Source organism: Pavona decussata, unplaced genomic scaffold (assembly GCF_977016875.1).
Source record: "Pavona decussata unplaced genomic scaffold, jaPavDecu1.1 SCAFFOLD_114, whole genome shotgun sequence".
In the NCBI taxonomy this organism is placed as follows: domain Eukaryota; kingdom Metazoa; phylum Cnidaria; class Anthozoa; order Scleractinia; family Agariciidae; genus Pavona; species Pavona decussata.
The window spans coordinates 3,958,956-3,983,325 of record NW_028145528.1 but is presented as its reverse complement, the minus strand read 5'-3'; the positions used below and the strand labels follow the sequence as shown (position 1 = coordinate 3,983,325).

The following is a 24,370-nucleotide window of genomic DNA, read 5'->3' as shown; positions in this document are numbered from 1 at the left end:
CCATTTGCGGTTCAATTTGGGGATCATTTCCGGTCCGGGGATCATTTGCGGGCCTGTACAGATGTAGATCGAATTGACCAAATTTCATTAGAAAGAGCATATTCTAACCCCCGGGAAATACTTTTTTTAAGTTCTTAGGCTAGAACTGACTGAGTAGAAGATAACCGGCCCAACGTTTTCTTTGTTTTTTTTTTCTTTTTTTCTTTAAAAGGAAAATTATAGTGATACTTTTCAAGTGGTATATCAGTCAGTCTCGACGTGGATGGAATAAAAAGCTGATTTATTCAACCGTTATTGTAAACTGTAAAACTAACATTCTAACCCTTGTACCGTCTGGAACGTCAGACAGACTGTTTTAGTGGCGGTATGGTACAGCGGCTCTAACAACTCTATGCCCTTATTCTTCTTGTTTTCTTTTCTTTTTTTACTGTTGCAATATATGTTCGTATCAGTTCAAGGCCGATATCGCCAGATAGACTATTCAGGCATCTATAACGCCGTTCAGTTTGTTGTTGACTACCAATTTTTGGCGCGCATTTTACCAACTTTACTGGGGGTTAGCACTGGCTATCATTGGCCGTTGTTATATTAGAGGACGCATTATCCGTCCGGACGAACTTGGGCATCTGCTTATGCTTCTCTAGTATAAAGAAAAGGCACAGGACACACTGCGCGTCTGGACGAACTTTCTTCCGTTGTGCAACGGAAGATGTTCTGTTGAGGAGGAGGGAAAGTAGATCACATCCTTCAAAACCGGTGAAAATTGTCCTATTCATACTCAGCCATTTTGTTTCGTTGATTCTCGAAAACAATCCAAAAACTTGCCACCTGAGAACCCAAGGAGTCAAAGGGGAAAGGCATGATGCATCTACTTAGTCTACAGCCAATGAAACGAAGACAACAGCAAATTGTACACGATTTCAATGGCAGGTGTTTTATATAAACAATAAAGGTCAAGCAAATTGACACAAAAACATACAACATTTATACATCAATTCGACTAGTTGAAAGAAACAACAAGTCATACAAAACAAATTGCTTTCAAAATAATCTAAATTAATTATTATTGACTGTATTTTATGACCTAGTCTTGAAAATTAGTCTTTTATTTCGTGAGCTGAAAAAGAATATTGCTGATTAACCTTAATTCTGATCATGAACACGCTTCTCGCATCAGATCTCGCTGGCCGATACGAAATAAGTGCAAAGTAAATTAGTGGAATAGGCTGACTATCATGATCTGATATTGTTTTTTTTTACATTTGTTGCTACCCACCTACCATAATAAATTATTTACAGGTGAAAAATGGCTGTAAACGGTGTTTGAAGACATCAACGCCCGCGTGTCTTAAGCAAAGCGACCAAGGGTTAGGGGCCGATTACATGGCGAATTTCGGCCCGAGCTGAAGTTTCCTGAACAAATCCTCTTTAAACGACGTTTGCGATTACATGAAGAAAGTTTCAGCCCGGGCTAAAATTTCCAGCCCGGTTTTTGAAACCGGGCTGGAAATTTCAGCCCGGGCAAACGGGCTTAAAAACATCATGTAATCAGAATGAAATTTCAGCCCGGGCTGAAAAGCGAGGTCATCTGGGTAGAAAAGTGACGTGGGCATGCGCAATGATTTGTTTTCAACGAAACAAGATGGCAGCTACCAGTTTTCAGTGGAACAACGGCGATAAAATCAAAAAACATATTCGGTGCTTGGCGAATTACAAATCGAAAATGGACTACTAGAACAGTGACTTCAGCGCAGATAAGGTGAAGCAATATGAAGCTGTTCGGGAAGCGATGGCCCGAATATATGAGGAAGAACCGACCTTCTTTCTTCTTTCGTTTGTGCTACATCAACTTGTCAGCTGCCACCATCCCAAAAAATTAGAATTGAGTGCTAACAAAAGGCTAAATTGCGAGAGAAGCAATGCCCCGATTTTCACAAGTCGAATATTTGACGCCATTTTGATTTCTGTTCACTCTTCCCGCCAAATTTCAAATTTGGCGCACGGGCTGAAATTTCAGCCCGGGCTGAAATTCGCCATGTAATCGCCACAAAATTCCAGCCCGCCTACCGAGATGAAATTATAGCCCGGGCTGAAATTCGCCATGTTATCAGCCCCTTACATTTATTCACTTAAGAACATACCCCTGACATCAAAGGTAACAAGTTATTGTTAAGTTAATATAAAAAAAGAATAATTTGCAACATCTCTCTTCAATAGCACATACAGAGGAACCCCGCTAACTCAAATTACCCAGGGAAACCAAACTAGTTCGAGATAGCAAGTTTGGTGTTTAATTTCAAATATCCTGTTAGCAATTAATAAAATATCGTGGTCTTTATATCCTTTCCCAATCACGCGTTAGTTACTTTAGCGCGATGTTTGTTTTGTGAGAGTCTTTTCATAAAAACTTTTAGTTTGAGAAATTGGGTCGATCCAGTTAGGTCGTTTCCATAAAATACACACGTTAGGAATAAAGATAAAAGATTTCGACACTTCAATGAGCAATGTTCTTACATCTTAAGGTTAACTGACCCGACGTTTTTAAAACAGAGTTCGAGCAATCGGGGTAAATTTGAGCCAAGAGAAGGACACATTAGTTCGAGTTAACCGAGTTCGAGTTAGCTGATAGTAAGTAGCTGAAAAAATAGGGTCAAATCCAGGAAAAATCGGATTTTGTTCGAGTTAGCGTGGTTCTACTGTATCTACTTAACGAGCACGTGGAAAACCACGAAATGGGATCACCGACGAACCAACTGGAGATCTCTTGAAACAGAGTTGTGGGATTCTCTTCAGGCTCTTGTCAAACTAATCTGCGGCGTTGGGTGCAATCACTGAGTAATTGAAAACAATGAAAAAGGCGACAATAGAAAATTTTCATGTGCTAGTAAAAATAACAAAGAATTAGCAAGTTCTCCATTGACCAGACCTACACCAATTTCCCTTCCTCTTGTGTAGCGATCACATACAACTAACGTTCAACGTAATTACGCTGCCTATAATTATAATTATTATTATTATTATTTATTTTTTTTACAGTTTTGAGGGCGACAAGCTCGTGAACAGATTGCTAATAAGTGCTGCCCTCCAAAAAGGCTTTACTTATTATTATTCATTGGTTCCCCATACCTCCAAGTAAGGCCAACGCAAATAAGCATGAGAAAGGTATCACTGAAGTAGTTTGGTAGTAGTAAACTGTAAGCATCATGGTGAGCAGACGTCAACAAAACAAGAAAGGAATGGGAAACTCAAGAACTATCTTTTTCTCGTGAGCTATTTCGGAAATATCAAGTATTTTGCATCTTGCAACAAGTACAAATCGTTTCTGACGCAAATGGAAGTTTCTAGAACATTATTTTGACTGCTGTTAAATCCCTGATGCACAGACCGGGTATGGAAGTGTCCACAGTTATTCTGAGCTTGGAGAGTCCATGCTATGTGCACGTGATCTTCTTTCTTCTAACTGGCGACACACCCACATCGATATCATGTCCACATTGCCGTCATCGTTTGCTGCGATGAAGGGATGCGTCTATATATAAAATAATTTGCGAAGAAATAACTGAATGAAGAAGAAAGGAACTGAGTAGGGAAGAAGGCAGGGAGAGGGAGAAAGGAGAAAAGAAGGAACGCATGAATAAAACAAAAACAAAGTAGGATGGGCATAATAGAGGAACAAAAGAAGGGAGGAAGGGAAGGAGGGAGAGAGGGAAGAAAGAGGGAAGGCATGAATGAAGAAAGCGGGCGAGGAAGAGGAGAGGAATGAAGGAACGGAGAAAGGTAGGAGGAGGGAGGACGGAGGGAAGAAAGCATGGGGGGGGGGGGAGGGAGGAGGGGACGAAAAGAAGGGAAAGAGGGTGAGAGGAAGGAAGATAGGGAGGGAGGATCGAGGGAGAGAGAGAAGAAGGAACGAAAGAAAGAAGGAAAGAATGATTTAACCGTACATTAACCTGTGGGCGATGCGGTGCGTAGTGCAGAATCATCTAGCCGAAAAACATGGGCAAAGCGAGAGGTAATACCATAAAGAGCAGTTGTTGCATACATATAACTTACCAAAACCACCTCAGGTGTCAATCTTGCTGAAGGACTTTTCTGCATGCTAAAATGAAATGTACAAAAAATGGTGGAGTGTACTCATGATGAAACAAACAAAAACACCAAACCAAAAACAAAAGCAAAAGACCTCTCTAGGACCGAATATACTTCAGGTCGGTATATGCAAAGGAAGAAATGCTGGGGAGAGCCGCTTGTTGGAGGACCAAGGAATTGTCTCTTCAAATCAACCGGTCCACTACGCAGAATAGGTTTCAGGGAACAAATCTGGATATGTTTATGTCCTTGCGAAAAGCAATTTTATGAAAATGGAAACTTCACACGGAGGAATTTTTTTTCTAAAGGGAAAGACTCCTTGCGAGTGCCACCACATATACCTCAAACATGGAAAAATGAAGAAGTTCAACATAAAAAGAAGACTTTATGAGAACGCTCAATATAACCAACAAAATTATATTTGTCTTGACCTTTCATTAAATTGCCCCAATAGAAAATACTCACCACTGCGACACGAAATTCACAAATGCTGGCGAAAATTTATCCTCGGGTAAACATGGTGGATTCTTGAAGTAAATCAGTCAAAGAATTAATCCATTAATTAATGAAGTAATCAATCAAATTAGCAAATGAAACAAAATTGATCAATGGATGAATCAATTAATCAGTGAATTAGTCTGTCATTCGTTCAATCAGTGTTCATTCATTCAGTCAGTCAGTCAGTCAGTCAGTCAGTCAGTCAGTCAATCAAACCAAAAAAATAAAAAATGGAAGACTGATCATCAATTCAAAAACTCATAAACAATTCATAAGCCCATTGACCTATCAAATGGTCGATAAAGCATCACGTGCAGTGACTTAATATTGAGTATGCAGTGTTTTATCAGCTGATAAAACACTCCTCATTAGTATGCGGTGTTGTTCTCGTATGCTAATTTCCAACGTTCACAAAAGCATAATTGTTATGAACTCTATTGACACCCGCTATTCCAGGAATGATTTTGAAGCCGTTCAAAAAACTTGCAGCACGTGGTTTATCGGGTCTTTTAAACCCGATAAAACACTCCTGCTCGTTTTTCAAACATTACTTAATCAATCAATCAATCAATCAATCAATCAATCAATCAATCAATCAATCAATCAATCCGTCGATAAAGTTTTTTACATAGCGTGATCGTCCGTGCAAGGGACGTGCGTTTTTAGTGACTGACCCGTTAAAAACCTTAGGCTAAGGCATGCCTTTCAATGTGACGAACATCCAATGTGGTTTAACCAAATTAATACCATTCCTACAGTGACTTTCAAAACGTTTTTCTAAAAAGTTTTAAAGCTCAAAAAAATATGTGCAGATTAGAGAACCTACAAAGAAACCTTTGTTTATCTAATTTATGAAAAGAACAAAGGTACGTTTACGGAATTTGGCTTACCTCATGTACGATGCACTGAAGCAACGCGATTGGCTGCAAAAAAATTATTTAGCACAACTATAAATAATACTCATTAATAATAAGGCAGGTTGAAGAGCAGCCTGTGGTAAATGCTAAAATATAATTTAGTTCTAGACGTGAGTCTAGAACTAAAAACGATACTAGAACGATCAATACTTCTCTCGTCTTCGTATAAACCAAAATAAATGCACAAATCTGTCCCGGGCACAATTTTCTTAGTTGGTGGATAGATTTGCTTGGTGCGCTTCTTCAATTCACTTTTGAATCTTCCAGCATTGGTCTGGTAACATTACCACTACTTATGAGTTGTATAGCATAAAGACAAAACAAATGCTTAAGTTTAGGAAAGTTATTACCAGAAATGTTTCAGCGCCTCCACGACTTTCCTGTGAGAGAGCAGGGTATTCATTAAATTAGTGATGGAGTACTGGTAAATAAATTAGAATCAAATTAAAGGAAGCTGATGAAATACGCTTTCTCGTCTTTGATATATCACTTTTAGTTCAGGTACATGTCATTTATCGTCGTTAGAAATAAAATGCGAACATGAAATAATGTATTTCTCAGTCTTGTCGATATATTTTTAGCAGGATGTCTGCTGAACAAATACAGAACAGCATTCGTGTGGGAAAAAAAAGCACTATCTTAGACTCACTGTTGGATAAGGGAATCTTCCTAAAGCCATCTGAAAAGCAAAGGAAGTCAAAGTCAGACTAACGTTAGGGCTGTCAATTACAGTGGTATACAATGTAATTAGCTCGATTGGGCCATTCGTGGTACGCGCATTTTTTCGAGCATTTTATAAGAGAGTAATTGCCAGTCACAGTAGTGGTCAAGTATCCACTGCTTGCCTATACAAATCTTCTCTTGCTGTTATTCAGTAATCTAGGCGTTGGTCAACTGTGAGTTTTTTTCCTTTTACAACGAAACCCCTGATATCGACACAACAACAATGTGCACTGCAATTACAATTATCAAGAAATCTTGCTCGTTCCGACCTCATAATTATACAAATAAAATATGGACTTGATTTGGTCGGGCCAAGCTTTGCAAAGCTCGATTTGTATTGTATGATCAAAACCGTAACAAGCTGTCATGTAAACAGGACACACTCCATTAGAAATCAGAAGCTTATCCCTGAAAGTGACTTTTATCACAAAGGAGCAACCACTGGACTTCGTCTTGTGTTCTTCACGCCGTGTTTTGACATGATCCGTGCAGCTATGCCTAAATGGCCGGAAGAAGAAACGGCAATATCGAATATATGTGATGGAATGAAAAAGATTGATAATAGGCCATTTTACAGTTGTGTGCTTAGTGACCTGGCCTTGAATTGGAAGCGAGGCTGGGGGTGACCTTGTTTTGATACAAACCTCACTGCTTTTCATATGTAGATCATGCTGTTCTTATGCTAACTAGTTTGCATTTACATATGAAAAGCAGTGAGGTCTGTATCAAAGCAAGGTCACCCCCAGCCTCACTTCCAATCCAAGGCCAGGTCACTAAGCACAAAACTGTAAAATGGCCTATTCATTTGTCACCTCAAGAAGAGAGACCCCAAGACTCCAGAGCTCTGATCGAATACTGTATTCATCTCCCAGTATACGTTCGGGCTGAGAAGTAAAGAGAGTAAACCATAGAATAATTTTAAACAGCCACTTGAAGCATAACTGCAAACATATGTGTATTTTATGGTCAGGAAAAGATAATTTTGAGAGAGCATATTTTCCGTGCCTTCATTCATTACTCCCTTCATTAAAAAAGCTAAGTTAACCATGTTGAGACATTTAGCCCACGTACGAATACATCTCACGTCGTGGATCATGACTGCTCGGAATGAACCACATGTAAAGTGATGTAAAAACATCAAATGTTCAAGACTTTCTAGACTTACCGCCATATAAGCGTGTGTCCCAACGTACGTAGTAGCAATGGAATTGACGAGCTGAAGGAGAAAACAGAAAGACAAAAGTAACTTACAATGTACAACTATTATAATGCCATGCTACATTTACTTTCCGCTTGTGCATTGTCTTGAATTGCAAATGTATATACAGTGCAAACTGCTTCATAATTCATTTGCAAACGACGTTGTACTTGCAGCCATCTCTGCGATAAAAGGGCTTTTTCTGGTGATTCAGTGACGCAAAGATTTCAAAGCGTACATCAGAGCACAATTAGTAACCAACAATGTCTTCTGCATTACCAACAAACACTCTAACCAATTCAACCACTCCCTCATTTTTTGGCACCAATGGCACGTCGTCTAGCAATTGAGCAAACCGTATGTTTTTTTTTGTTTTGTTTAGTTGTTTGTTTGTTTCTTTTTTGGCACTTTTATCATCCCAAGCTCTAGAAAACTCTTACCTCAGACCACTCACGTACCTGTCGGCTAACACCGAAGTCGCACAATTTCACTTGACCCCTTGTGCTGACTAGAATGTTAGAAGGCTTCACATCTGAGAATGTGAAACGGGAACAAAAAAAAATCAACTCGAAGAATAAATTAAGGAATAGCATAAATATCTTTTAAATCAAATGAAACATTTTGCATTTTGCAGTCAATTTAAACTTCTTCCTGGATTGCAAGATTCTGGCCCTGGGTATGACATAGAAAACTCGACATGGGTGCGGAGGCGTAAGATAACGCTTTAAATAACCACTGGACTGTGCTTAAAAAATAGATTATCCTTACCTAATAAATATTCTGGATTAATTTATAACTGCATGTATTGAGCTGCTCGTAACATTCACCAGCTGCTTAAAAGAGAACCACAGTAGTTATTCGATAATATCTTCCCCTTGAGTGCTTCCAGATACATGTATCCTTAAATGCCCCCCACAATCGTTGCAACTGTACAGATTTGAACTTACCTGAGCAACACTTTTCGGAAGGCCTCATACGAAAGGTTAGATTTGAACTTAGTTAAATTCCAGAGAAAATATCTATTGCAAGTACTACTGAAATTCCAGATCTTCTTAAACTGGAAATTAGCAAAACAAATTCCTTTCTAGTGCCTTGCTCTTCCTCTCACCTCTGTGCATAATTTTTAGTTCCCACAAATATCGAAGTCCTTTGACTACCTGCAATGAAATGTTTATTTTTTTTAACAATCTGCATTATTTGTATATGATGAACGGACCATGGAAAAAGCCGCTGAGGTGAAAACATGTTTTGCCAAACGTTTCAAGACAACATGTATTGTCTCTTTTTCAGCGGATGCAACTGAAAGCATCAACATGCGTGGGAAATACGAACTTTTGAGGTTTGCTAATTAGTCTTTATTCTATACTTTTATTCAACTGTAAATCACTTACTGAAACTGCAATTCTTCCTAATACGGGTTCTGGTATGCAACCATACACGTCAAGAGAGCCACCTATATAGAGACCAATTAATCACAAAATTATGTATCTCCCTTGCCAATTATTTCTGCTGGGTTATATAAGGACTTCAATCTTAAGACAGCCAGGATGGGTATTTTCCCTAAATAACTTGAGGTCAACGCAGTATCGTTTAAACCAAAGAGGTAAAGAAAAAAATAAACACTCCTAACCAAAACTACACCAATCTTGTACATTGTACATGACGTTGGTTAATAACACTACACAACTTAAGGGATTCCTTTGTAGCACTCTCTTAACCAATTAAGGTGTCGCTATGTAATATCGTAAGGACAAACGACTTACACGACTAAATAGGCCATTTCCGAGTTGTCGTGAACCTCATCATGAACGCGAGGCTGAGTGCAGAGGTTTTTACTGGAAAATTAATTTTGTTTGCATATGAGTGAAAACGAATTTCATAATTAAAACTTTGCACTGATCCTCGCTTTCATAATGAGGTTCAAAGCAACTCGGAAATGGCCTGTTACATAAACATTTGATGCAAATGATTACATGAAATGATTAAAATTCTTCTCCAACAAAAAGTAACAACAATCTCTTGTTCTTACCACCACTTTTATAAGGACAAAATGTTATTCTTACCATCCATATATTCCGTACAAATTGAAATCCTAAAAGGAGATTAAAAAAATAGCGCTTATTTCCTTTTAATTGCCTTAATTTCTGCCATGTCAACACAGCAAAACTGCAATAAGACGAAAATGTTGGTGCAATTTCTTCAGTATCTATAATATCTTCCACTCAACTTGGGTAAACAATGCAACAGAAGGCTTCAACAACAACAATGATGACCGGTAAGATAAAATACTTTATTAACTAAATGTAAATAACCTTTTAAAGATTCATGAATACCTGTCAAAAATTAAAGATTTACAAACAGAGGTGGACTATGAAGTGTACATTTTCTTTTGTCATAGGGTGTTAAATAAACAGTCCTGGCCTGAACACAAACAGCTATCTATCGAGGTTACTGGAAACAATGCAATTCATTTGGATTCGTAGTCAGACTAATGGACCAATTCAATTTACGTTAAACCTACCTATTTTCAACAAAAAATGCTCCATAAAATTCAATAATGAAGGGTGACGAACACTAAAATGTACAAAAGAAAAAAAAATTAATTAACAAAATTTAATACACATACATGTAACATAAAAAAGATGTTTTTTAAATTTATAAAGCTTTATTGTCCGATCTGTCATCGGCCAGGCTTTTTTTTTGTTACATCAACTGGACCACTGAGTCACCGTAATTCTCACAGGACTAGAAGTGATTTATCCATAGGTGCAAAATTAATAACGTCTTTTAAACATGATTCCCATTTTTCCATGACGAGCGGCCATGGCTCAGTGAGTCTTTACAAAGCACTCACTGAAATTTCCAAGCTAGATGGATGCATTTGATTTCATAAAAATTTGGAGTGTAGAGTTATTTTCTATCAATGCACTTTTTTTTTTTTTTATAAACGTGACGTCCATAAACAACCTTAAACGAGTCTCTTCTTGCCCTTCTTAAGTCATTATGAAAATGAGAAACGCTATCATGGCCATCAATCAAAGCTACCATGAAGATTCTGGAAAAATCGACAGCGAGTCAAAGAATTCTAAGTGAACAAACAAACAAAAAAAAGAAAAAACCGCTTCCATTACCTTTTAACGTGAGAGAAAAGCTTTTCTATGTTTTATATTTCAGTTTATACACTACGATTACACAACTACATTGTACTACTGTACGAGGAGTGAAACCTGCAAAATTTACTTGGCATGCTACGCCAATCATTTACCTGAAATAATATTTCCAATTCTGATATAATCTGTTTTTGTACAGCTGGAGTTACATCTAAAGGAATCACCTACAAACAATTATTGGAAGTAGTCAAGTTTTGAACAACCAACAGCCTACTTCACAAACTAAGTTAGCGCTGTGATAAGAGGGCAGGTGGGTCAAAGTGGGTTTACCTTTTTCTCGTTTTATAAGTTTGTCTAGCCAGAATGCGGTTGACAACAAAAACATAAAACAACTTTGTATATTTATCTTAATTTTAGATTAACTGTGTAATGTTACCCGCAAATACCCAGCGAGCTAATCGAGGCCGGTAGTGAAACGAAACTTGATAAAAAGCGTCCTGACTAGTTATAATAAATATTATTACAAATAAGGAAAACCTCACCTTCACTGCAATAATTCTGTTAGTCCTCGTATGTAATGCCCTGAGAACAACATTGAGTGTTGTGTTAGTGACGTTAGACCTTACCTTTGCCTTGCTTTCTTACTACTTCCTTCCCTAACCTTACACATCAACATCTGCTACCTTTAATATGAACTTAGAGTTCGACAATATTCACCAGGAAAGGTTTTTTACTGTAAGCAATCCTTCCATCGTACTTTTTCATTCAGTGGATTATTTGCTCCTGATTTGGAATTACTCGAAGTGGGATGTAGAGTTTTCTTTCGTGAAAAATTAAAGGCCTAACATTTCTGTCACTTAATTTAAATTACAGCAAAAGAAAGGGGTTAACCGGTGAAGGTTTCTACAAATGTCCTATTGGCAATGTTGCAGCAACTGATGCATGTATGGAAGACAGGAGAAAGAAATGAACATGCTGCTTTCATTTTCATGTTGTGTGCCCTGCTCTACACTCCCTCCCTACCCCCGCCCCACCCTTCCGGTCACCCCCTGCTTTTCTGTAACTACGATAAGAAAAATACAAAATACACTGCAGAAAGCATTTTTTTTTTATTTCCTAGTTTTCTGGTGATTTACTTTAAATGAACTTGTAACACATTGTCATAAAAAAGGTTTCCTGAATTCACAATTAACAGACTGTTAACGCGGGAATACAAAAACGGAATACATGTGGGATAACAGATAACAAGTTACCTGTACACTGTTCCCCCATTTCCGTGACCTAGAATGTCTAGATGCTGAATGTCAGTGTGAGATACCTGTCGATGCACAAGAGAAACATTCAAGATAGACTTCTACAGTAGCTCGACAAACATTACCGCTCAAAAATAAGTTACCACCCATGTGTGTCTCGCGATATGTATCGAGACGGAGACTTTAAAGCTTTAATAGGGATACTCTTAAAACAGTGTAGCTGTCACTATACTAGGAGATAAAAATAAATAAATAAATAAATAAATAAATAACTAAATAAATATTTAAAAAAAAATAAATAAGTGACAGCCCTCTTACGAGAACCTTAAAACACAGCTCTTGCGAGAACCTTGAATAACAGTGTGTACGAATGCTTCACCCTCTCGTGAGGCATAATGTGACAATACAAGTTTACGCGATTGAAAAACAAAAAAAAAAAAACAAAAACAACAACCGCTGCAGAACTGTTTGAGGTATGAATCGGTAGATTACATAATTAAGTATAATGTACACAATAAAAACAGTTATTGGACAAGGTTGCACGAGCACAACATCTTGAGTGCTAGTGTGTGCAAGTTAATTACCTATTTGTTACAGCTGTAGTACCAAAGGATGAGGTAAATAAATGTGCTTCATGTTTGAGACACTCAGACAAAGCAAGATACATGTATTTTGCAAAAGTGACAGTAACCTCTCATACCTGACCATTGGCTAAAATATTTCTAATGTCTCCATGTTCTGTCTTGTGCATTCTATACCATAGAAAGAGAAAGACTATAGTGAGGGCACATACATGTACACTGACTCTTTTTTTTATAAGAACCTTTTTTATAAGAACGTTGAGGCTGAGATTAACGACAATTTAAGAACATACTAAGAACATTACCCAGGCTGAGAGACAGTAAACAGCATTTTTATTACGAACAAATGTTTTTAAAATGAACAGAACAGTATAAATACAGATGAAAAAAATAAAAAATAAGACAGTGCATGTATCAAATACAAGGACTGTTAAACTCACATATTTGGCTGACTTTTAACCACAGATGGAACTGCATTGTTCAATGGAGAAGCTTTTGTATTTACCTGTTTTGAAAATTATCAACAGTCAGACAGTACAACCATCAAAATACAAACAAAATATTGATATATTTAAATTAATTTCCATCAACTGATCAAACAACATTTTGGAAAAGTAAATACAAAAACAAGGACGAAATACTGATCTTAAACAAACAAAAACCTCATTTGTTACTAGCTCCCTTTTGTCAGGAAATTTTACATTTTTCAAGTGCCTTGCCGTACAATCCACTCACGGTAAGTCCACAAAAATTTCTCCTTCTTGAAGTCCTGCATGCTGAAAGAAGGAATGTCACTGATAATTAAAAATAAATGCCCAGAAGGTAGAAAGGGTTCATTGTTACAGTGGCCGTTCTGTGAAAAAGGTTGGCTCAGGAGCAAAATGAATTCAACATGTGGCAAAATTTCAAATAAGGCCCACGTGAAAGGCAGTTTCAAATCCAGTGCAGATTTCTTGTTTAAAATACTTTATAATAGGGCCCCCTTGTTGTTTACCGCTAACAGACTAAGCAGCCATGGCAATATGGGAAAGCTACTGCAGTCATAAGAGTGATAACATTTCTTGTTACAGTGTATGTGCTAAAATTTGATCATCCCATTTGACAGACGTACATACTGCATGCACACTGTAGTTAAACGTACAGCAAATGCAGGAACCTATTAAAAACCAGTATGACTTTACAAAAATTAATAACATCTGGCCATATTTATATACTTGTAGTTGAAATGACGTTTTTTAATGCTGGGGTTTATTTTCTGGGAGAGTTTATAGACCTTATACAAAAAACGGCTGACATTGTAATAGTTTTTCTATTATCTACATTCAAATTAGCTCTACTAATCTAGTTCAAGCTAAAATGTCCTTTTGATTTTTGAACTTAAGTACCATCGATGTTAGGCTAATTTGAATGCCAACATAAGAATATTAAAATGCCAGCCATTTTTCCATTGGGTCTATCAGTTTTATTTTTGTTTAGTACATTCTTTATGTTTAATTTGGAAGAAGGGCTTTCTTCATTAGCAGAGGTTTTGCATTTCAAAATGGTTAATCATATATTAGATTAATATATTAAATAACTGATAAAATTAATTACTTAAAAGTAGTTTTAAACACTGAGTTTGTAAAAGCAACAATGTTGACCTTAAAAGCTTGTTATCATGTTACTGGACAGAGGTTTGCCTCTTAGATTTGGCGGAGCTATTTATTTTTGGTGGGTTTTTTTTTTGGAGGGGCGTGGCTCATATTCAAAATTTAAGAATGATATTGGTTAATTTTTAGCAGCTAAGGAAACATGTATTAAATGCACTTTCCACTCAACTAATTTGTAACACTACATACATGTACATTACATGGACTGAACACAAATTAATTACCTTTTGGATAGATAATTAGGGGCTCCTGTGAAAGTTGTCTTCTCACCCGTTCAGAGTTCATCCACAGGTGCTTTAAGCAAGAAAAAATATATATACCGTAAATGATCTAATAAACGCCCCCTCTCTTATGAACGCCTCCTATCTAATTAACGCCCCCCTAAGCTGACAAGTTCATATTAAATGCCCCTCTTTAACAAACGCCCCCTGTCTAATAAATGCCCCGCTTCCCTGAAAACCACACATACACTAGAAACAGATGTAAAATACAATCAATCAATCTATTCGCGTTCTTGCTTAATTAACACCGGTGTGCGAGTTGCGTCTTAACATTGAGCAAAAAGAAATACCAGTACCCTTTTCCGCTGCTTTGTATGAAACATATACTGTTATGGATTTGTAGACGGCTTAGACCTATCAGCGGACGGACTTGATAGTATGCTTAAGCTCTGTCATTTAGGTTATTAACAATAATACCATATTTAGGTTACCATGTTACAGTTATTAGAACAAATGCCCCTCTCTTTTAAACGCCTCTTATCTTTTAAACGCCCCCCTCGGACCCTTGAAATTTAATAAATGCCCCCGACGTTCATTAGATCATTTACGGTAAATACATTTAGCATAATACATGTAAATACCAAATACATGTAAGCTGTACAATAATATTTTCATTTATTTAATACATGTATTATCTGTTCACCATGCTGACAGTATACCCCAAGTTGGTCCAAAAAATTTGATTCTTTGGTTGACATCCACAATTATTCATTGAGACTGCAAGCTGCTGAGGTAGAAAGTACTCCTTGATGGTAATAAATAAAATGATCTTTAAGCAACTGTACAGGGCACCCGTACACTTGTATTTAGCCTTTAAGGTTATGAGTTCTGACAAAAAATGGGCATCTGATGCCTAATAAACTAGTATTTCATACAAGTTCTAAAATCCTGCATAGTGTAGTGTTTAACCTACCCCAGTGATCATAGCCTGCAGTTCTTCATCACCTCTCACGGTTATTCTGTCTCCTTCTTCATCTTCATCTGCAATGGAATTCCAAATTAAAATAATTATTAAGATAAAGAGAATTAAACCATCGCGAATTAACTAAAAGAGCCTACCACACTAATTTACAGAGTCCCACATTATAAAGCTTGATTTAACGGCAAAAAGGTTAATCCAAGAAGAAATAATTCTGAAACTCGAGAAGCAGAAACTGAAATGACAGTGATGCTGTTATTTATTGGAGGAGTTATTGTTCCAAGAGTAGATAAGTAACAAAATATACTCTAACCAATACATTTTATCCAGATAGTGATAGTGCTGGAAAGAGTTATTCACTCTTTAAACAACCGGGGCCAGTTCAACAGAAAAGCAAAACATTATGCTCATTTTTGTTCAAAGAGTAGATAAGTAATAAAATATACTCTAACCAATACATTTTATCCAGATAGTGATAGTGCTGGAAAGAGTTATTCACTCTTTGAACAACCGGGGCCAGTTCAACAGAGAAGCAAAACATTATGCTCATTTTTGTATTGACACATTGTAAACTCCCATTTTCTTTGCGGAAGACACAAGGATTCTGCTTCCAGATTCTTGAAACAAAAAAGCCCGCAAACATTTTGCTAAAACAAGCTAAATTACTTCCTCTTTTGCTAACAGAGATGACAACATGGACTTTTACATGTAGCTTGTAACTTAAGGCAGTTGTCAGTTATGCCAGAAATCGTCAACTCTGAACTGCTTGCAATTAAAGTGTAGTTGTTGAAAAAAATTTCAGACACAGATATATACATGTAGCAGGTTTGATGAGTTGATCATCATCAATATTTGATGAATTGTTGATTTCCAGCTTGGCAGATAAATCCACTGCCATTCCATGTGCATGTAAAACAACAATGGTGGGTTAATATTGACATTTTTCACGGCTATCTTCATCTTCTTCAATCCACTGCTTTTGGTGATTGAAGCAGTCACCATAACTCATACTCCATGTAAGGTATCTGTTCTCTGTACGTGTATGATTAACAGAACACCTTTGCTATGTGATTTTTGATTTTGAAATTTTCTTTTATGTTGATGGTAAAACATGCAGTGTGGATTAAAATGTCTTGTTTAAGGAAACATATGGCAGCTAGACAACTGCACCTTTGCATTATACTCATGGTACTTAGACCTTGGTGGGAGGGGGTTCTCCTACTGGGAGATGTCACTCAACAGGATATGGCTTTTCAATCTCAAGTCATTTAAGGATGGTGCCTACTAATACAGAAGTATTTTTGTGGGGTTTATGACTGTGCGGGAAAAGCAGACCTTTGCAAGGGCTATTGGAATCCAAAAAGAAAATTGGGGGTAGCCACGCATTTTTCAGAGATAATTTAGCAACAATAGTTCTAAACGGCGCTAAAATATAAAGAAATGTATGGCAGTTTTTCCTAAATTGAAGCTTAATTATCTCTGAAAAATGCATGGTTAGCCCCCATTTTCTTTTGGGATACCAACAGCACTTGCTATTAGTTCTGCTTTCTCCGCATAATTTTAAACCACGCAAAAATATCCCCGTATTAGAGAGCACTACCCATAGGAAACCCGACTATCTCGAGATGCGCAGAACGTATGCGCAGTAACAATAGTAGGCACCGTCCTTAATAATAGGGTGTTAAATTTTGGAGTTCAGTGGGAGCCCTCAGGGAAAATGAAAATATTATTTTCCCTGACATAAATTTCTACTATCAAATCTTGAAGATTGCACCTGATTACATGCCTCTATATCAAATGTCTAGAATATCCACCTCCCACCCCTCCCCACCAACATTGTGAATTAGGGGGCAAGAATATTTTTAGTTACTTCATGGCATAAGGAACATGTTTAAAAAAAAAAAAGCAATGTACCTTGAGATAAACTAGAGCATAAACTAGAACAGCTCTAGAATTTAGGTAGGTAGGGTGTTGGTTAAATTTGTTGAAAATAAGCGACATCAATATTCTCCGCGACATTGTATTCATCAATTCCTGGTAGTTAGTAGTTATAAATATTTATAATTAAGATTTTATAGATAGTCCTGTAAACAGACTCATCACGTTATTTTTAACATTAGAATTGTGTGTATCTAAGGTAGTCCGTTACGTAAGCCTTATTGGCTTCCTCAGGCTACCTTGCCTTGTTAATGTTTTGTTAAAATCATATTCATTATTTTGTGTGTGTGTTTAATGTCTTCATACTTACATTCAAATGCAGTGGTAGTAGTGTGAGGCATCACCTGAGATATTGCCTCCTATCACACAAAGCACAAAGTCATTAAACATTATTTTACTATCTGTGAATGAACACATTCAGAATCATCGTTATTATATACCTCTACATGTACGTGTCAAATGACATGATGATGACCAAGATCTACACCATAATGTGATAAATGAAATTATGAGGATAATGATGATGTTAACAATGAAGATGATACTGATGACGATCATCATGATCATGATCAATGTTATGTTAACAATGATGATAATGGTGATAATGACAATGGTGACAATAATTTATTAATTGCAACAGAAATGCACCACCACCACCGTGTATATTCCTGTCAATGGACACATAAATTAAATACCAAACTGATCAATTGACTGACATTTGCATTTCTAGCTCTATATTAAAGCTTTTGACGTATAAACAGTTATTTTAAAAAATCTACAGCTAAAGATAATTAATCATCCACAACAATGTCAGTTCTGATAAAATGAATACATTCACCTCAAAAACCTGCAATCACCTATAATCTTATTGTAAGTAAACTTTACTTTATTATAAGAAGCAAAATCAAAGCCTAAAGGTTTAACATTGTACAAAAATGAAGGGTTCCTCACGATAATGTCAGAACCCGGCCGGCTCTGAACTACGCAATGTTTCGTAAATTAGGAATATTTCCTGCGGCCCAAATGTACGTTATCAGGTTATACCACATGAAATCTAACCTATTAGAAACACCGATTGATCAAATATTTAACGTCGAATGAAACATTCTCATGATATATATTGTATGGGATGTATTTTTAATCGACTGATTTTCAAACAAGCAAACATAAGCTTAATTTCATGATCAGGAATTATAATATACTTAAGCTTTTCGTGGCTACATACCAAGACATCTCGAAAAACAATATTCTGGTGAACAGTCCAATCTACGGCTTCTCCTTCATCAGGCACAATTCGTATCACCAGAGAAGGTGACAAGGACATAAGGCGATAAAATCATTTCACTTCAATTCCTCGCAGTTCATTTCCCGATCGAATCTTCTCGCTTTTCCTAGTTTGCAAAAAGTGAAGGGCGTTCCAGCTCAACTGAGCTGACCGCGAGAGACGAAGCCTAGTTTCGGTATCAGATCTCGCGCGATCGTATTTCTGGTTAAGCAAATATCCGGATTTTCGAGAGAGATTGTTGTCGTTTCGGTCTCCGAAAAGGTAGGTTTTGAGAGTAATTTATCGTTTTTAAGAAGCCATACGTCCTTGATATTTAATGTAATTGCTAACTTGACATCAGCAACTTACTACGGATCCATCGTCACGTTTCCGACTGGAACCTTCCGACTCATTTCTAGACCTTGACAATATACACGTACGTAATTGTACGGGGCGTTCCATATTTCGATGCATGCATCATGTCTAAAAATTAGCCTGCTTCTCACATTTTTAAGAAAGACAAGGGAAGATTTCCGTACTGTCCCATACATTAATTATGTATACATTTTGCAACACATACTCTATTTATGTTCGTCGTTTATAATATTGGAAGAGGGTTAATATCACAGTGGTGCCTGACGAATTAATGGAAGGGGCTAGGGAAATCTTTCGGAAAAATATACCTCCAAGTGCTTAATGTTCGACGTTGCAAGTTACTGTCACGTTTAGCTAATTGGAAGCTTTATAATTTATGTGATTGCGATCCTTACAGATACATGAGCCCACTGTTGAGGGTGTGGGAAAGGGTGGGGAGGGACTTGAGTTGTTGGGTGAGAATGCTTGGCTGAGAAGGGTGAGGCATGTAATATTTAGGGGTTTTGCTAAAAGGCGGCCCACAGCCCACCTCAAAGCAAACAGCCCAGTGGCCCACTTCACAGTTCATGGCCCGGGGATTTTTTTCATAAGTAAATCACACATTTTTAAGCTACTTTTTCCTGGTTTTTTAAGTAATAAAATAAGTAAGAAAAAGAAATGAGGAGGGTTGAACAAAGAGTCCAGGCTGGAACCTTACCACTACACTACCAACAACTGGCTGCCACAATCAGAAATTTTTTGGCTAGACATCCTAACCCCAAATATAAAGGCTAGCTGCAAGCTACCTAAGCTAAATTAATGTAGGCTAACCAGAATGTTATTTTGCAAGTCACCAGTGTGACACGTACATACCAGTCTGTCACGGTAAGTATCTGCCATCTTAAAGTGGGCGTAAAAAAAAATTTCCTGGCCGTAAACTGTGAAGGAGGCTGCCAGGCCGCTTCCTATGAGGTGGGCTGTGGGCCATCAGGCCGCTGGCTGCCTTTTAGCAAAACCCAATATTTAGGGCATTTATAAAGATGAAGTGTGCATCTTGTCAAGAGCATCATATTGTGAGAGTCGCCAATGGGGGAATGAAATCCATCACATTCCATACCGACCGTGTCATTGAGAGCTTTGACACATAAGTCAACTCTTGCCTTGCAGACACCTTGCTATTATGGACACCCCAATAACACTGACAGCAGCTAAATCCCCGACAAAATAAATTTCAGGATTATTTTGATAAAATTAATTCCCCTATTTTAGACTCCCATTTTATAGGGCACTAACTTGCGGTTCAGGGGATGTCCACAATAAAGGGAGTTGACTGAACTTGACAGGAGAAAACTTTAGATTTTCTTTACCACTAAATGCAAATTTCTGAGGTGATTACTTGTGGCATTCCGAACCATCAGGGGTGCCCCCAACTTGTATGTTCACTTTAAACTTTGACTTTTGTACTTTTATCATGGTGACTGCATTTTGTTTTACAACAAATTCACAGGCTTTTTTTAACGAATCAATAATTTATAAATGTTTAATCAGATTTAATTTCAATCAATAATAATTATTGTAATCGATTTGATTATGAAAATTACGGGTAGAATCATATTTACAGCGTTTCGGTGTCCTCATGACACCATCATCAGGTCAAAATATAATGTTCAACAGATAAGAAGAATACCTGATGATGGTGTCATGAGGACACCGAAACATTGTAAATATGATCACTTTATCATGCCTGATAGGAATTATTGTAATAACTTGTTTATTGATTATTGACCATCATTGACTGAACTGCAAATTTCAGATCGCCTGAATTATGCAGAGCACATGGGTTGTGATTGGTGGATCAGTCTTACTACCCAACGTTGGTGGATTTCTGGGAGGATTTATAACCAGGTCTCATATTAAAGACTGGTATGACAAAGGTATATTAAAATATTGATGTATTGATTTTCCTGTATCTACATGCAAGAAAAAAAAAATGAAATGTGCAGAATCTTCTCAAATTTTGTTTACAATCATGAGTTTGGTCTGCATATTTGTTTGTCCATTTTTTGACCTGGAGGTGTTATTTCCTTTCTGTTACCATGGAAACAGACAGTGGTTTGCCGCACTTAAAGTAATTGTAGAAATTTTAGTCAGAGTAATGTGGCTTACTGATGAAAAATATCTCTGACTTTTGCTCAAAATGAAGACTTATCCTCTTGCCTGAACCTTAAAACTTGATTTGCATCCGCTGCAGTCCTACAGTAAACAGGAGATGCTTCCCTAATTTCTATAATATGCAAACCTGTGTACATGTATGCACAGGTCTCCTTTATATTATTTTATAAAGTTTCATTTCAACTCTCATTTTAGATTTAAAGAAACCTTCCTGGCGACCTCCAAACTGGCTTTTTGGTCCAATGTGGACAAGCTTGTATTCTGGCATGGGCTATGCCTCATATCTTGTGTGGCGAGATGGTGGTGGGTTTGGTGGTGATGCAAAAACAGCTCTTGCTTTGTATGGAACAAACCTGGCTTTGAACTGGCTATGGACTCCTATTTTCTTTGGTTCCCACAAATTAGGGATGGTAAGAAACATTACGTTGTAGATACATTAATCAGTGTCAATGGTGTCTAGCACAGAATGCTAGTATTGCAAACAGTCCATCCCGATCTAATCATTGGAATTGGAAATATAGTAGTTTGATCGAGTAGTGGGGAGTACCCTTCACGGAAAAAAAATCTCTTGGATCAGCAAATTGGTCCAGTTGTTCAAAAGCTGAATAGAGGTAATCCCTGACAAGCCCGGTAGCCTGGGGCGCCCAAGAAAATGCTCTGGGCTCCTAAAGGGGCAAGAATCTTCTGGAAGAATCTTTACTGATTGATAATGGTAATAGGGCTGATGGAGTCCAATTCGTTCTGTTAATTATGAGTGATTAACAAAATTTGCAACCAGGCATGCAGCGGGAATCCGATTTGTTTAATCACAAGTATGATTACAGACAGAATTATACGACACAAATTCCTGTTACCAATTAATCATAAATCTAACAAAATTTGAGAAAAAAAGCCAACAGTTTAACTTTTTCGTGAATAAATAGAGGGCAACCGTGGCTTAACTTTCGAGATCGATTTACAGGTAATTACAGCGCGTGCAAATGACGTGTACTGTCCTATTACACCGGGCATGACCCATGCACTGTCCTATTAATGCTCAAATCATGGCTGCTGATAGCCAATCAGATTCGAGAATTTTGTCATAGTTTTGACTAGTAGTAAACTTCCACTGAAAGTTCATGTTAACCCAGGATTAGCTTAAGAGTGCCTGACTGTAACTTTCGAGAATCGCTGGCCAAGCTTGAAAAATCGAAACTCCTGACAATTTGCCTGAAGTTTACTTTTGGGGAACTATCTTCGAAAATATTATTTGAATGTTCTGGAAATTTATAGTTTTCGAGAATTTTGGAGAAAACGAAATTACGGGTTTTGCCTCATTAATTATGCAAAAATCTTACTCAAAATTAGCCAAGTTCAATACGCTTGTGTTGAAAAAGTATACAACGCTAGAAATCGAGGTCGGTTTTGACTAAGAGCATTACTCACCTACTTTCTACCAATGGGACCTATATAAACTTTTGTAGAACTTTGAAAGGTCTGATGGCTCTTTTAAAAATTGACATTTTGAGGACTTTGCGATGAGGTGAAAATTTAGTAAGTTTGAAGGTTTAAAATGCACCTTGGTATGTCAGTTATCGACTCGAGAGGAACATTGTGATGAAGCTTGGGTCTTCGTCTTTAATAATACGAAATAAAAAATCTGGGCAATCAATGCACGCGCTGACGAAAACCAAAGGTAGTGAGGCTTCGTTAACAAATTTGCATAATTCGCAACTGTTGAGAAAATGCTTTGTTGCGGCGACTCGGTGAAAACATTTACCCAAGCTATCTTCAAATGGTCATTTTATCTCATATTGCATTTGCCTGTTTCTCTTTCTTTTTTAATAACGTGGTAGAAAAGATCTGGACAAAAAAAAAAGTGTGTGATCGGAAAAGAAAATATTCGCCAAATTGTGGTGGGAAATTTGCATAATGCAAATCTCCCAATAAATCTTTCTGCAAAGGAATCTAATTGGGAAGGTTTCGTTAAGAGTCTATTATAAAAGGAGTCAAAACAACGTTTAATAATCTGATTTCAACAAATAATTGTCGAATCTTAACCTTTAAATTTATATAGTGCCAAACTGATGATCGCGATTGCGTTACCTGCATCACGTCAATAGCTGTCGATATTGCCCACAAACTAACTTGTGCTGCAAAATTGCCATTTACAACAACTAGAAAAAAGACCTTTATTTACTGGCATATAAGCGGTTTTGCAAAAAATTAAAAGTTCACATGACACTGGAATCACGTTTAAAATATACACACTTGTCAAATGAGTGCGAAAGTTATAGACATAGAGTCGGTCAAAGTGAATATTATTAATTAAATCAAGTTTGTTTACTGCATGGAATGCTTTTTCAAATAGCTTGTCCAACCTTTCTCGGTGGCCTTCCAAATAATAATCACCCAGAAGTGGGTCAGTAAAAAAAGAAACCCTCTCTGCTCGTGCTGTTTGATACTGTACCTTCGCATGTGACTGAAAAACAATGTCAGCCGGCACGCCATATTTTAACGTAATTACTGGTATGAAATAACACACATGTATGGATACACGCTTGAAAACCTGTGTGCCAGTTTCCGTTTAACAAAATAATACTCATTTCTTCCTACAGTCCACATTGGCTGTAGGGCATGCATTTATCTTTGTCGAATGTCAACAAGAGAAACACGGCTATCTCAGTGACATTGTATGCACGCAATGTCTACTGCGTACATCACTGATAGCCCAAGCTCTATGAACGTTCAAGAGATCTTTGTTTGCCTTTTGTATTGTCACGTTGTAATTCGAGTGTCACGATGAGTGTTACACAATGGCGTAAATTATAAAGGTTTGTATGGGAATTTACGAGAGTGTTTTGGAGTCGAAAATAAAGGGCATAAATGGAACAAAAATGGCTTACCTTGTCTCTTGATGTCTTGCTAGTGTTTGTGTGCCATATTATGGCCATTTCAGTACGATTCCAGTGGGTTTTTAAAGGTTTGCTGAACATTTTCCTCAATCTATATCCTGCTCTATATGTCCCCTAAAGGTTGGTCACTTCAGTAGTAGTAGTATAGGCCTTATCACGGTTTTCGACGCCATTTTGACGAGTAGGCAAACAGGCTCGAAATAACAGTGTTTGTATGGAAATCCGATGTGAAATAATTTTCATAAAACATCGCTTCTGAAAAATTCATGAATTGGAAACTTTTGGCAATAGGAAAAGGATTTTAAGAAAAAAATTGGAGGGATGTAGCTGTGCCAGAAAGCGTCGAGTCGTGTTTTGAACTTTTCATACATTTGTCTGTTAGCGAACCAGCCGTGAACTGATCTAAAAATAGCTCGCGGGAAAAAAAAAAAGGAAATGTATGGAAAGTTCAAAACACGACTGGACGCTTTCTGGCACAGCTACATCCCTCCAATTTTTTTCTTAAATCCTTTTCCTAGTCCCAAAAGTTTCCA

At 37.2% G+C, this 24,370-nt stretch overlaps 2 protein-coding genes and 1 long non-coding RNA gene across 4 annotated transcripts in view; 2 read left to right on the top strand and 1 right to left on the bottom strand.

The window, feature by feature from the left end:
- LOC146470300 (uncharacterized) overlaps positions 1 to 1,395 on the top strand; it is a 51,504-nt gene extending 50,109 nt beyond the window's left edge. The window contains exon 2 of the long non-coding RNA XR_014867082.1: positions 1,300 to 1,395. This is a non-coding gene — a long non-coding RNA (uncharacterized LOC146470300). The remainder of the gene's footprint in view (positions 1 to 1,299) is intronic.
- Positions 909 to 18,589, bottom strand: LOC146470299 (dual specificity mitogen-activated protein kinase kinase 5-like). Its single transcript, XM_085122399.1, has 23 exons — positions 18,379 to 18,589; positions 17,464 to 17,512; positions 15,210 to 15,277; positions 14,240 to 14,309; positions 13,102 to 13,142; positions 12,807 to 12,871; positions 12,486 to 12,537; positions 11,786 to 11,850; positions 11,075 to 11,114; positions 10,688 to 10,756; positions 9,944 to 9,996; positions 9,486 to 9,514; positions 8,814 to 8,875; positions 8,531 to 8,579; positions 7,881 to 7,954; positions 7,390 to 7,440; positions 7,037 to 7,108; positions 6,151 to 6,180; positions 5,852 to 5,881; positions 5,475 to 5,507; positions 4,552 to 4,613; positions 4,051 to 4,096; positions 909 to 3,529 (listed from the first exon to the last, which is right to left on the bottom strand). Exons 1-23 carry the CDS (start codon positions 18,475 to 18,477, stop codon positions 3,407 to 3,409), a joined length of 1,332 nt encoding a protein of 443 aa, XP_084978525.1. The 5' UTR covers positions 18,478 to 18,589; the 3' UTR covers positions 909 to 3,406.
- A 57-nt stretch (positions 18,590 to 18,646) lies between these two features.
- LOC146470290 (translocator protein-like) overlaps positions 18,647 to 24,370 on the top strand; it is a 117,454-nt gene continuing 111,730 nt past the window's right edge. For both annotated transcript variants that reach the window (XM_085122408.1, XM_085122407.1), the window contains exons 1-3: positions 18,647 to 18,699; positions 20,585 to 20,705; positions 21,139 to 21,353. In XM_085122408.1, the coding sequence (XP_084978534.1) occupies positions 20,597 to 20,705; positions 21,139 to 21,353 (324 nt within the window). In that variant the 5' untranslated portion in view covers positions 18,647 to 18,699; positions 20,585 to 20,596. The remainder of the gene's footprint in view (positions 18,700 to 20,584; positions 20,706 to 21,138; positions 21,354 to 24,370) is intronic.

Bases quoted from the DNA above. Each gene is read 5' to 3' on its own strand.
- LOC146470299 (XM_085122399.1), bottom strand. From the start codon at position 18,477: ATGTCCTTGTCACCTTCTCTGGTGATACGAATTGTGCCTGATGAAGGA. The intron at 12,538-12,806 runs GTGAGTTTAACA...TCTATGGTATAG, and splicing joins GTTAAAAGTCAGCCAAATAT to AATGCACAAGACAGAACATG. The intron at 9,997-10,687 runs GTAAATGATTGG...TGTACATTTTAG, and splicing joins AATTGGAAATATTATTTCAG to TGTTCGTCACCCTTCATTAT.